Source organism: Pyxicephalus adspersus, chromosome 8 (genome assembly GCF_032062135.1).
Source record: "Pyxicephalus adspersus chromosome 8, UCB_Pads_2.0, whole genome shotgun sequence".
Classification (NCBI taxonomy): Eukaryota; Metazoa; Chordata; class Amphibia; order Anura; family Pyxicephalidae; genus Pyxicephalus; species Pyxicephalus adspersus.
The window spans coordinates 44,813,249-44,826,023 of NC_092865.1; the positions used below are offsets into that span (position 1 = coordinate 44,813,249).

Here is a 12,775-nt window from a genome sequence, read left to right on the forward strand (position 1 = left end):
TTCCTCAGTATGGACAGGAGACAGAACGCAGTGTGGGTACAGGTGTCGGAATAATAATTTGCATGTCATGTTTTTCCAATGCAAATCAATGAAGAAGTCTTCTATTTACTGATGTGAGGTGCTTTAACCCTTTATTAGCTAATTCTTCCAAAAGGGAATACAGGGAAGATGATGCCATAATCAGCTATAACTCCTTCTCATATCAAAATTTAGGAAATGCTGAGATGCTGCTTGTATATGCTGGGACAGAGCAGCCATTGATCCATAAAATGTAACTCCTTATAATCTTCTGATCTTTATGGCGTTCTGAGGCTTCCTACTGCGGATTGGAATTTCAGCCACTGTGTGTGCCCCCCATGTTATAATCTGTCAGTGATGAGAAATGTAAACCATCTGAGGAGTGAAATCCACAACTTCTAGAGCCAAAACTCTCTTCATTTACTGACACTTCCTGTGACCATGGCTAGCCCAGCTCCTTCATCTTCCTATTGGTCCAGCACCTCAGCTGGTCATCCTGGCCAAATAGAAATGCCAGGGAGAGATTCATCTATGTATTTTGGAAAATCACAGCTGACTGACCGGTTCCACTTTATGGCCTCTTTAAAACTTTGCTGCCTGTGTCCCCCCTCCGGACGTGTTTCCATTCTTCATTTGCCTGGCGTGGTGCAGAGTTTTCCCCAGCAGGCGGGCAGTGAAAGGGATTATGCAAAGCGCAGTTTGCATGCACGGCTCCATGTAAGGGGATCCTTTGTGGTTTCTAATGACTCCCAAAACCAAAGCAGACAAAAATAAAATATGCAAACTATTCCTCTCCCCGTTGGGGTAATTTCCTGCCTGGCCCGTGTGCATAGACTGATTTGAACACCAACCTCCTATCTGTGAACTTTCCCTAATTTATTACATGATTGGTCAGGCTGAGATTTATTTGTCGACGGATGTGAGGGTGTCTGATTTATGATGGAGCAATTATGTATACAAATAACAGCGAGGGGGATAGCGGGGGGGTGGGCATTTACCACTGATAACTTCTTGTCATGTGATCTCATTGGAGCCAGCAGTGAGGGATAACTGTGTCAGATGAGCTTACACTCTAATGTTCCCCTACATAGACTGATGGGACTGGCTCAGTGTACTCTGTACAGCCTTGCAGTATATGTCAGAGCTATACTAATGTATAATAGTGGGTGGGTGGGGCATTAGAGTGTTAGCTCCTCTGTACAGAGACTGATAGGACTGGCTCACTGTACTCTCCACAGCACGGTGGTATATGTCAGAGCTATATAAATGTATAATAAAGTGTGATTGTAGAAGAATATTAGAGTGTCAGCCCCTCTTTACAGACTGATAAGTGTTGTATGTTCTATGTTTTCCATCACACACACTCTGTAGGTCTGGGATGTTGAGGGTTAAATTGATGGGGCCCCTGGAGTCTGTTTTGCGGGGTCCCATGGGGTTGACGTGTTAAGTATCTGTGTACTATAATAAAGCTATTTTTCCCCTCTTAGGCAGTGCAGCAGGCAGCTGTGTAAGTGGTTCATTAGGGATGTTAACAAGGCCAAATCAATATTAATTAGCAGGGTGATAATTGAGGGACCCCCTTGGGGTTTTTATTGTTCGGAAGCAGCACCATCTCTCCCGAGATGCTGGCAAGTTCAGGCATGGTTTGTGAAAACTGCAAACATAGTGCACACACACCTTCCAAGTGTCCCTGCAATTCCTGTATAATGGATTCCTCCTGCCAGGGACTGGGGGTAATCGCTGACAGGTGCACTTCATACATTACATACCTGGGTGGACCTGCCTTTGGAGAAATTTGTTTAGTCTGTGCTGCATTGTGTCAGTGTAACTTCCAGGTATCACCTGTAATACAGATAACAAATCTGACATTGGCTAATCCCTCCGGATGTACGGAGCCATCATGATGTGATCCTGGCGCTGTGCATGGTGACCGGATCCCTGCAGATTTGTCACAATACAGGTCCCCTTTATCAGATCTCATTGTATATAACTCTTCTCTCCTCCCGCAGTTACCTCAATGATTTGGAGCGGATCGCACGGTCGGATTACGTGCCGACGCAGCAGGACGTCCTGAGGACGCGAGTGAAGACCACCGGAATTGTGGAGACTCATTTCACATTTAAAGATCTTCACTTCAAGTGAGTGCAGAGCTCCCGGCAATGTGTGAATGTTCTGTGTGTTGGGGTAGCTGTTATGTAAAGGGTGATACAGCAGCAATGTTGCAGACATGAAGATATTTGGCGGGAATACAACATCAGAAATGCAGGAAGAGATCACCGTGCTGTGTATTACGGTGAATGAGGGACCAAAAAAGGCAGGGAGGGAAATGGCGCCCCCCACTGGACCAGCAAGAGGAGGACCATTAACACACGTTATATTTTAAAGTCCATTTTTTAATACCCCCCACCACCTATTTACATGTGAACCTCCTCCAATGGCACATCCATCTATGGCTCCTAATTGTAAGCTCTTCGGGGCTAGGTTTTCTCCCCCTGTGTCACTGTCTGTATCTGTCTGTCATTTGCAACCCCTAATGTACAGCACTGCATAAATCTTAGTGCTATGTAAATACTACTTATTATTATTATTATTAATGATAGAAATCCTAATGATAAAAATAGGAAAATAAAAGGAATCTTGCAATGACAAAATGGAGACGACTGCGCATTGTTCTCCTTTGTGGTGTTTATGTGGTGCCACCTGGTGGTCACATCGAGAATTGTACCATCCGCAGCTTCCTCCGGGCTCATTGTCACCCTGCGTCCTGTTTATCTACAGAAGTTTCTGGGTGGAGCGGTGTGGCTGATTGTTTTGCTTTTTTTAGCCCTTGTGAGACGATATATCTAATTGTTCTGATAGGAATACATAGTAAACCTCCCTCTGCTACCCTGAGAGCAGCATTTCATAGAACGCATTCATTCTACAGAGCCATCAGCCAATTTAGAAACAAGGAGGTATAAAAAGAGCCAGAGATATTTTATATACAAAGTTATAAAATCGAGGGAATCCATTCCAATCTCTAAACATTCTGATTTAACCTCCTCGTATCCGGAGGGAACAATGACAGGTCCTGTTTTTATCTTCTCACATAGATTCTAACATGGAGTAACTCTGCTTTCCTCTATTGCAGGATGTTTGACGTCGGTGGGCAGCGGTCTGAGCGTAAGAAATGGATTCACTGCTTCGAGGGGGTGACGGCCATCATATTTTGTGTGGCTCTGAGTGCTTATGACCTCGTCCTGGCAGAAGATGAGGAGATGGTGAGCAGATGGGGTGGGATGGGTCTCCTTCTAGCATCAAATATATAAAACATATAATAACCCCCATCAGGTCCCTTTACTTATTGAGGTCCATCATGTGACACAATCATGTGACCTAAAGCTCAGGCATAGATTTTATGGTCTTTGGGTATCGGGATCACTGTGTATTTCACACCATTAAAGTCTGTATGGAAGTCAACTAGACAGATCCTGTCTGGTTATTTGAGGATTGGTACAAGCACTGGGTGGCACTACAAAGCATTGTGCAGAGTTTGCATGTATGGCTGCCCCCCGTATACATTTATCATTAGAATCTAAACCCAACAAGGGATTCCCAGATCATATGAAGATTATTTTTAGTAATTTACTAAATCCATTCAATAATCAGCCCCTAGCAGTATAAGGTGTCTCCTCTCCTGACCTTCATGTGTTGCCGTATTTATATCTGAGCTCCGTTCTCTTTGTACAGAATCGGATGCACGAAAGTATGAAACTGTTTGACAGCATCTGCAACAACAAATGGTTCACCGAGACCTCCATCATTCTCTTTCTCAACAAGAAGGATCTGTTCGAGGAGAAGATCACACAGAGCCCCCTCACCATCTGCTTCCCCGAGTACACCGGTAAGATCTCCGCAGACTTCCCCTTCACCAATCTATTCGTCACACAGTCATACCCCGCCCCCAGGGGGCAGCATTATGTTACATTTCCTGAGCAACAGACTTTGATAGGCTTAAAGGACCACTCATTTTCCCATAACCATGGCCATTATTAGGAGTCCTCCCCCACCCCCATGGCCATTATTATAGAGTTGCCCCCCTACAAGATTCTCCACTTTTCTGGGGAGGCTTTACATAAGATTTTAGAAATTCTGTGGGGATTTGCCCCCATTTATTAGATCAGGTAATGATGGTGGGGATTTGCTCACCACAACCATGGGGGGTGGTCATTGTGACCACGAAGCTGGAAGAGCCCAATTGTCTACAATGTCTTTGTATGATGGAAGATTACCAGGACCCCTCACTGGGGACACCCAAACCCCATTGATGTGGGATGGGGGCACATAATTCTGGATAGTGTACCATGCGGTGTTCATCCATTGGTGCTATGATTGATCAAGGTGGTGGGGTCCAGAAGGGTATTCTTTGCCTCTCCATGCCGTCCTTCATCTCAGTAGAATCCATGTTGTGCCCCTGTAGACTTTTCTTGCATACAGAAGGTTGAGCCCGTTATGGCAGCTGCCATCCTGGTTGTCTGTGGAATCCTCCATGCCCACATAAGGGCCCCCCATGGCTCACTGTGTCTGTGCCAGTGTTGGCTTTGGTCCGTGCTGGGTTCAGAGCTTCCTGTGGAATTTTCCATCCATGCAAAGCTGCTGCTCCCCCATCATGGACCAGTTTTCCTCATTTTTCTTGTGTTTGTTGTGCATTTTGTGTTCCGGTCATTGCAGGCTGCGTCTGGCCGGGTTTTCTGGGTTGTGATGGTTGGAAGTAGTAATGAGGAGTTCTGCTTTATCAGCAGAGATGAATAAAATATCAGACAAGACAATCCAGGCCATTCATTGTGTGCCAATGCTGCCTTCCCGATACCAACATTGACAACATTGGCACATAAACAGATCATCGCACAATCCGGTCATTGTATGTCTCTCTGTGATTGGCACCCTGGAGGCTCTCTGCATTGTCCTTCATGAGAGGAAGTCAGCTGTGTGCAGTAAAATCTCTTCCTCTCTGCAACTATTTAATTCAATAAACCATTACATCTGTAATTCAGCCGGTGCTAGTGGAGGTGTCTTACTGGCAGGATCACCAGGTTAAAACAAAAGCCTGGAAAATAAACTAATGCAGCTAAGATTTATGGAAATATTATCTTGATCTTCTCCCAACAGGCGCCAACCAGTACGATGAAGCCGCCAGTTACATTCAGAGCAAATTTGAGGATCTGAACAAGAGGAGGGACACCAAGGAGATCTACACACATTTCACCTGCGCTACTGACACAAAGAACGTCCAGTTTGTGTTTGACGCAGTCACAGACGTCATCATCAAAAATAACCTGAAGGACTGTGGCCTGTTCTAACCGGAGGTGAGTAGCCGCCTCTGTATAAGTCTGCTGGGAGCCCGTACAATATCTGGGGGCTTCAGATTGGTGTTGGTGCAGAATGTTCATTCTGGGATTATTAGTTCACTTTTGTAGACCTAAAGATTGGGAGATCTAAGGGTTGGGATTGGGGGGAGTGCTCAACATAATATATTGTTCTGTGATCTCAGAGCAGAGTGATGGCCCCTACTAGATGGGTCCTTGACAGTCTGAGCTCACAGAAGTGGGTTGGGTGTCATTGATTCTGGAAGCAGAGGGGGGGTATCTGGGGCTGTAAAACCATGCAGGAGCTCTGCAAATATACGCCAACCCTGCACTCTGCATCATCCTGTGGCCACAGATACTCCACTCCCAGAATCAATGACACCGAACTCACTTCTGTGATCTTAGGCTGTTGGGGACCCACCCACTAGGAGCCATCACTCTGCTCTGAGATCTCGGTGCAAAGATGGGAACGGCACCTACATATAGGGTCACCATAGAGTTATTTTCCCACAAAGCTGACAGTTTTTTTTTTTTCTCTTCGCAGGGCTGTCGGCCATATTGACCAGATCGGGAAGCAGAGACCCTTTTTTGCCCCTCTGTGGATTTTCCGGTTTTTATCCCAAGTGTCTCATTTTGTAATTAACCTTTCCTTTGCTGGATGAAGACTGCCATGATGAGCGGTCCTCTGCGTATCTCTGGGCTGCGCTGGTATATTACCCTCTTCCCTTGCTGACACCCTTAAATTCTGCCCCCCTGCCTCTTGAGGGAACCATACGTCTCTTACGTTTTGAGATGGCATTCTTGTGTAGTTGGAGGCAGGGCAGCGGATGGAGGACGCCAGAGGTCAGGGTGTCTGATACGCAAGCCTATTCTTCGTGGTCAAGTCAGACTTTTTCAAATTCGTCTTTTTATCGCTGTTGATCTAGAAGCTTCATCTGGGCATCAAAGGGTTAAAGGAAATTATTAACTCCTTGATTACAAGGAACAAAAAAAAAGCACAAGGCAGACCGGAAGCTACAAGCCCAGGAAGTTCAGGGGCAGGTTTAACCCATTATTTGCTGGGCTGTACCTCCTGCCTGGGCCTGCAGATTTCCAGCTTACAGCAATGAATTTCTAGCATATGAGACATTCCCTGTATACATTAACCTCTTTCCTGCCAGGTGGGGCCTATAGCACAATGTCTGCCTTCCCTGGAGATTTATTTGTTGCACTTCATTGATGAAGGTTTAACCCCCTCAAGACCATCTCACATTCCTGTTACAGGTGTAATGATTTATATAAGAGAATGAAGTGTAGGTCCAGGCAAAGGTTCTGCTCTGCGGCTTGGGGCAGAGCACTCCACAGGTGATAGATAACAGTAGCTTTTGTGCCTTCAGCGGTTCTCTGTGTGTTTTTTGTTTTTTTTTTTTTATATTTTATGTTTATCTTAATAAATATTGTAACTTTAGCGCATCACATTACCTGATAATATTAAGAATCTCTCACTTTTATCAACCTGTCCGAAAACCCCCAACAGACCCACCAGGAGTCCAATCCCACCCAGTCCCAACTTCCTTCTCTATAGCCTTAAGTTCCCCAGAATCTGCAACCCTGCAATTCCTTTCATCTCCATAACCTGCAACCCAACCCCCCTCCCCTATCCCCAGAACGTGCAAGCCAACATTCCTATTGTCCCCAGAACCTGCGACCCAACATGCCTCCCCTCCCCAGAACTTTTAACCCACCATCCCCAGAACCTGGAGGCCCAACGTTCCACTCATTCCTCATTGATCCATTACAACCACCACCTCCTATTTTGCAAACCTTCCCGCCTTTATTTTCAGATTCCATGTAATTTATTCTCCTCTCCAGACCCTGCAAATTCTCTTCCAAATCTTGGACCCTTTGATTTCTGCTATTTTCTTTTTTATTTATCTACATTTCCCCCAGTTTTATCCTGCAGCCTTAAAGGGAAATTGTCATGGAGCAATGAACCTTTCTCAGTAATGAAGCCATTCTCAACCTTGTGGGTCACATGCTGGTTCTGGATTGGGGATGACACACATCTGGTTCTGGATTGGGGACGACACACCTGCATGAGTCCCATAGGCTGGGGATGGATAAGGTTTTGTGACAGGTTTCCTTAGTTTTCCAGCTCTAGCCTTGGCATTGTCCTTATTCCAGAATCCCTTCTTCCTGTCTCCTCCAGGATGATTCCCCTGCTTGGGAAGGCTGGCTATCATGAAATAAGTCTTCTTGGTGCCCGGAAGGAGCAATGTGGGCATCATCCAGCAGGAAGCAAGGGTGACCGTGCCAGAGACGCTTTTCTTTGTTTGTAGTGCGAGTTGGAAATAGAGAAATGGACCAAATCCATAAGGTAGATGTATGTAAAAGTGACCACTTAACAGGAGGGGGCGTAGTCAACACTGGGTATCTCAAGGGGGTTTCCACCCATGCCAGGAATATGGTAGAGCAAAGTGGAGGCAGCCATGCAAACACTCAGGAGCCTGTAACCATCATATCTGGGAATTATTGGCGTAACCCGGTGTTCCCAGTGACTGGACAGGCTAAATGCTGTCCATACAATTCCTTCCTATGTACACTTGCTATGCAGCAGACTGCCTGATGTACGTCTGGTGTGCGCACATCAGAGCCCCCTCAGGTGACAGTTGGAATTTATTCTGACGGTTAACGGTGACATGGATCCGGTTGAAGGGATTCAGCCAATGAATTTATTCCAAGCCCTGATTTTGGGGAATTTCTTGTGCATGTTGCTCTTCCCCCTGCTGAAACCCCTTCCACCCTTTACTTAAGTTTTAGTTTTTATTTTTCTCTTTTTCTGAAATTGTTCACAAAGTTTTAAATAATAAAATGTAGAAATGTTAATTTATTGTGTCCCTTATTGTGTCATTGTGTCTCTGCTTTATGCTGCGCTGACCCTGTTCGGGGATTTGTGATATAGGGAAAGTGCTCGGAACTGCTGACCCACAAATTTAAAGGTCAAATATGATATAAATGTTCTGCCCCAGGGAAGAGATCACAGAAAGCAGTTGGATCTAGTATCAAGTTTTTATATGTTGGTGTCCCCATTGGGGGTATTCACCCTGTTTGTCCTGCAAATTCCAATTGTTACAGTTGTCACCTGAACAGGACAAGTGAAGAATCTTTCAGCCTGCCCTGTTTCATTAAAGAGAAACTAAAACCAAAAGTGCTTGAAACAAAACAAATCCACTTACCTTCAATCCCGCAGGGCAGTCTGATCCATCCGGAGGTCTCTTCCATTGGGTCCCGCGATGTACTGGCATCCGTCCGTGAGCCGGGTGCCCCCATCTTTGTTTTATTTTCTGGGTGCTTCTTCCTAGGTCACCCAACCCAGGCGCAAGATCGGGTGACGTAGGTTGGGGGGAAAAAAAACTTGCCGATCTTACTGCACATGCGTGAGATCAGCAAATTTTTTCCCCCACAAAAGGCTCCTTCTGCACATGCCTGAGCATCAGAAGGAGCACACGTGCCTCCTGTGATGCCTGCCCACCAGTCTCCCCCACAGGCTTGCACAGTTGTTCTGGCTTTTCTTATAGACTGAAATTGCTTTCCTTGCACCCTGAGCTTCTCACAATGTACATTAGAAACTGCAGCAAGTCATATAGACCCTGCCTCATTTTCTGGCTGGAGAACATTCAGCATCATCTAGCCCTTCCCTACCCAGCCTGACTGTCCAATGCCCCTTTTCATTATCTAATGCTGAGCAACAAAGGGGAGCATTACCAGAGCTTTCTGTATTCAGGAAGCTATGCAGAGAACTCTGCTAGCCCCTCCCCCCAGCCATGACCCCTCTGCATTGCATTAAGAAGGCCCAACTATAAGGATTAGGAGTGCAGAACATGTGTTCCTGATTGGTCATTCATTAGTCTGGCATGATGAATTGATGAACAGTATCGTCAGATGTTTTTTTCAGGTGACAACATTTTTTTAAATCATCTGATGTGTTTATGTAACTGTAAGTTTTGCCTAGAGATGAACTTCCAGCTCTTTGCTTTGATTGCCTGTTGCTGTGTTGCAGTCGGTCCAGAATGTTGGTGGGGACATCATGCAAAGGGGAATTGTTTTAGTAAAATCAATCTGGGGATGCTGCACAGGACGAGGTGATGTAAAGCTGCACAGTGCACCTGCACTGTATTTGTATATCTGTCCCTCTGTAAGTCTAATATACAAAACACTCTCCGCTTTCAGGGGATGTGGTTAGCAGTGTGATGGAAATTACTGAATCATCAACTGTCCGATTCATGTGAAACCGTCATTCACCCGTACATACACCAACTGCACCACAGCCGGGGATCCACCCAAACCAGGGGTACTGATTATGTTGAGGTCACATGATTGCAGCTTTGTACGGATGGGGGGGTTCATTTGTACCGGAAGGGCTGCAACACAAACCAGGGCAACAGGAAGTGAGTGCTGCAAATGTGTACAAATATCAGAGGACATGTGTATGTATGCATGTCTTAGAAAACTCCACGTATGGTAAACGTGAGAAAGGCAGAGCTGTAGTTTTCTATTTTTCTGGACTGAATGGATCTACAACACTCACAGATTAATATATCTGACATCATGGGAGGCTGCTCATATGTAACCAATAACATTCAGAGGTATTGCACATGTAACCAGTGATTGTTATTTTCTGCTCACCAATGAGAGTCAAAGGATGCCCATATGTAACCAATGATTGTTACAGACTCATCCCATGTAACCAATAATGCTCAAAGACACAAGAGACTTGTATGTGAAAGATTTTGCTGTGAACAGACAACTTGCAGTCAAAGGAGCTCTCCATGCAGGTGAAACAACAAGCCATCCTTAAGCTGCAAAAACACACTGGTGAACTCAGCAACGCCAAAATACCTGGACGTCCACGGAAGACAACAGTGGTGGATGATAGCAGAATCATTTCCATGATAAAGAGAAACTCCTTCACAACAGCCAACCAAGTGAACAACACTCTCCAGGAAGTAGGCGTATCGATATCCAAGTCTACCATAAAGAGAAGACTGCATGAAAGTAAATACCAAAATTAGAAAAAAGTTGTCTCGGTCCAAATATTTATGGACCTAACTGTATGTAACCAATGATGGTGAGTGACTCATGAACCAATGACCGCCAGAGACAGTGCACATGTAACCAATGATGGTCAGAGGCTGCCCAAACATAACCAGTGACAGGTAAGGGATGCTCATATGTAACCAATGAAGGACAGAGACCCATCACATGTAACCAATGAAGGATAGGGACTGTCCATATGTAACCAATGACTTAGAAAGCACTCACCAATATATAACCACTGACTGACTGTTAGCATGCAGCAAAGACATACAGATGCTGGTACAGCTGCTCAAATGTATTTGGTGACAGGCATTTGTCTTCCTGGCTTTGTGTACTGATTGGCTTAACTGACTCAGTTCACCTGTTTTTGTTAACAAATAAAAATTACCATCCACACAAAAAAAAAATGAATGTGGGTGATGGCAGCCAATTAGCTGAATACACAGATGAAGATCATACCTGGGATGAACTAACCCTGTCCTGGTATAGTATAATGAGGGTGACAACACTCCTTCAGTCAGCTTCCCTGCAGTCTCTGCCCATTGCTACTCCATTCCCATTGCCACTCCACTCCCATTACCACATAATGGTAACTGTGACTTTCCAAAAATGTCCAAAATGTATCTAATGTACACTAAAAAAATGATACCTGGCAGGAAGGGGGGAGCTACTGTGCACACGCTAGATTCTCTTCTGGAACCATAATGATAATTCATCTCCAGTGACAATCACTCGCCATATAAAAGTAGTGTTACTCAGGCTTGGTTGAAAAAAATTTTTTTTGGTTTTAGCTGCAACACCAAGAGAACCAAAAACTATAAATTGTATCTTCCTGGGATGGCCTAAAATCCTAAATACATAACAGAAGAAGAACTGAAGAACATTAACATTAATCTTCTGACCAGGCTGAATGGCTCTGGGAGGGAATCTAATCTTGTGTGTGTGGAGATGTAAAAAAAAACTGCAAACAACATTTGCATCAGACCTCCATGATCACAAAGACAAATAACAAATATACACAGTATCAGCCCTCTAAAATACACCATGTTTTAATTAATTTTTTTCGCTGCAAACCTGTAAATGTGCAGCAGGTGGCGACATGTACACATGAAAGAGATAGGGAGTCTGACTTCAGTGCAGTTGGGGGATATTAATCTGTGATTTCTTAAGAGCCGGATATACAGAGAGCTGTGCAAAACCTAGAAGCAGAGTCCTCCAGCAGAGCAGAGTATTTCAGGAGAGGAGAGTTATAGTGGAAGGAGCAGAGTCCTCCAGCAGAGGCAGAGTAATTAAGGAGAGGAGAGGAAGGAATCTTCCAGCTTTATTCTGTGTAATTGATATCCATTGTGGGTGACACAGTTTGCCTTGGGGTGTTTGCTCAAGGATGGTTCTCTATTATTTGGGTTCTCATTCTCAGGAGAAAGTAAATATTTGGAGAAATTTCTGGGATTTCCTAATAAGTGATGTGAACAATCATCTCCGGTGTCATATCAGTAAATAGAGAATTACTCACGACTTGTGGATCAGAGGCAATAACTCTATACGGAAGTTCATCGGAGTTCATCTTTGGGTGATAAATTATTATTGGCAAGAAGTGACAGAGACTCCTCTTTAAAGATAAAAGGTGGAGCTTTTCTGAAATTCAAAGCTGTCACGGTATATTGAGACACACAGACAACTTACAGCCACATTTCATATAACAAAGTATATCGTATGTCAGGTGTTTAAAATAAAGCCTTGTAATGACAATGACAGGTCCACTTTAATATTCCTGCAATAATACAGACAATGCAGGAATACAGACTGATGTTGTGTCACCTTCTTTACTAAGTATACAGTCTCTGACCTGCAGTGTCTGCTATGATCTGAAAAAATAGGTTCTGATAGGGGAACAGTTAGGTCCATTCTCCATCCAGCACTGTTCAGGAGGAAGCAGAATTTGCATATGTAATAAAGTCAGTCTTCTTCTTCCTGGGAATATCATCACTGGCTGTGCACACAACATTGATTTTTTAATCATTTTCTCTCTGTGATAACGATATTAACATGAAATTGATTACACAAACCTCTAAAAATTAAGGGGGGATCCTGAAGTTCTGTCACTGATAAATCTATCCACAGAGGGACCGACTCCTGCTGACATCCAGTGTCAGTGACTCTGCTCTGCTTGAAGTGGTAGTCCCCCTGAACTTCCTCAAAGTTTGGAGTGTCTAGTGGTGATGGTGCCCATTGCTTTCTGCCCTCTGTGACCCCTCATTGTGACAATGAGCTGCTCTGTCCACAGAGAAGGGACGGGTTCCTCCTTGTCGCTTGGAACAGCGCCACCAGACAGGACA

The 12,775-nt window shown here is 44.6% G+C and overlaps 1 protein-coding gene across 1 annotated transcript in view; it reads left to right on the forward strand.

The window, feature by feature from the left end:
- GNAI2 (G protein subunit alpha i2) overlaps positions 1-8,228 on the forward strand; it is a 27,930-nt gene extending 19,702 nt beyond the window's left edge. The window contains exons 5-9 of the mRNA XM_072420336.1: positions 2,028-2,156; positions 3,149-3,278; positions 3,748-3,901; positions 5,167-5,363; positions 5,908-8,228. Of these exons, the coding sequence (XP_072276437.1) occupies positions 2,028-2,156; positions 3,149-3,278; positions 3,748-3,901; positions 5,167-5,357 (604 nt within the window). The 3' untranslated portion in view covers positions 5,358-5,363; positions 5,908-8,228. The remainder of the gene's footprint in view (positions 1-2,027; positions 2,157-3,148; positions 3,279-3,747; positions 3,902-5,166; positions 5,364-5,907) is intronic.
- Positions 8,229-12,775: the final 4,547 nt, after the last annotated feature.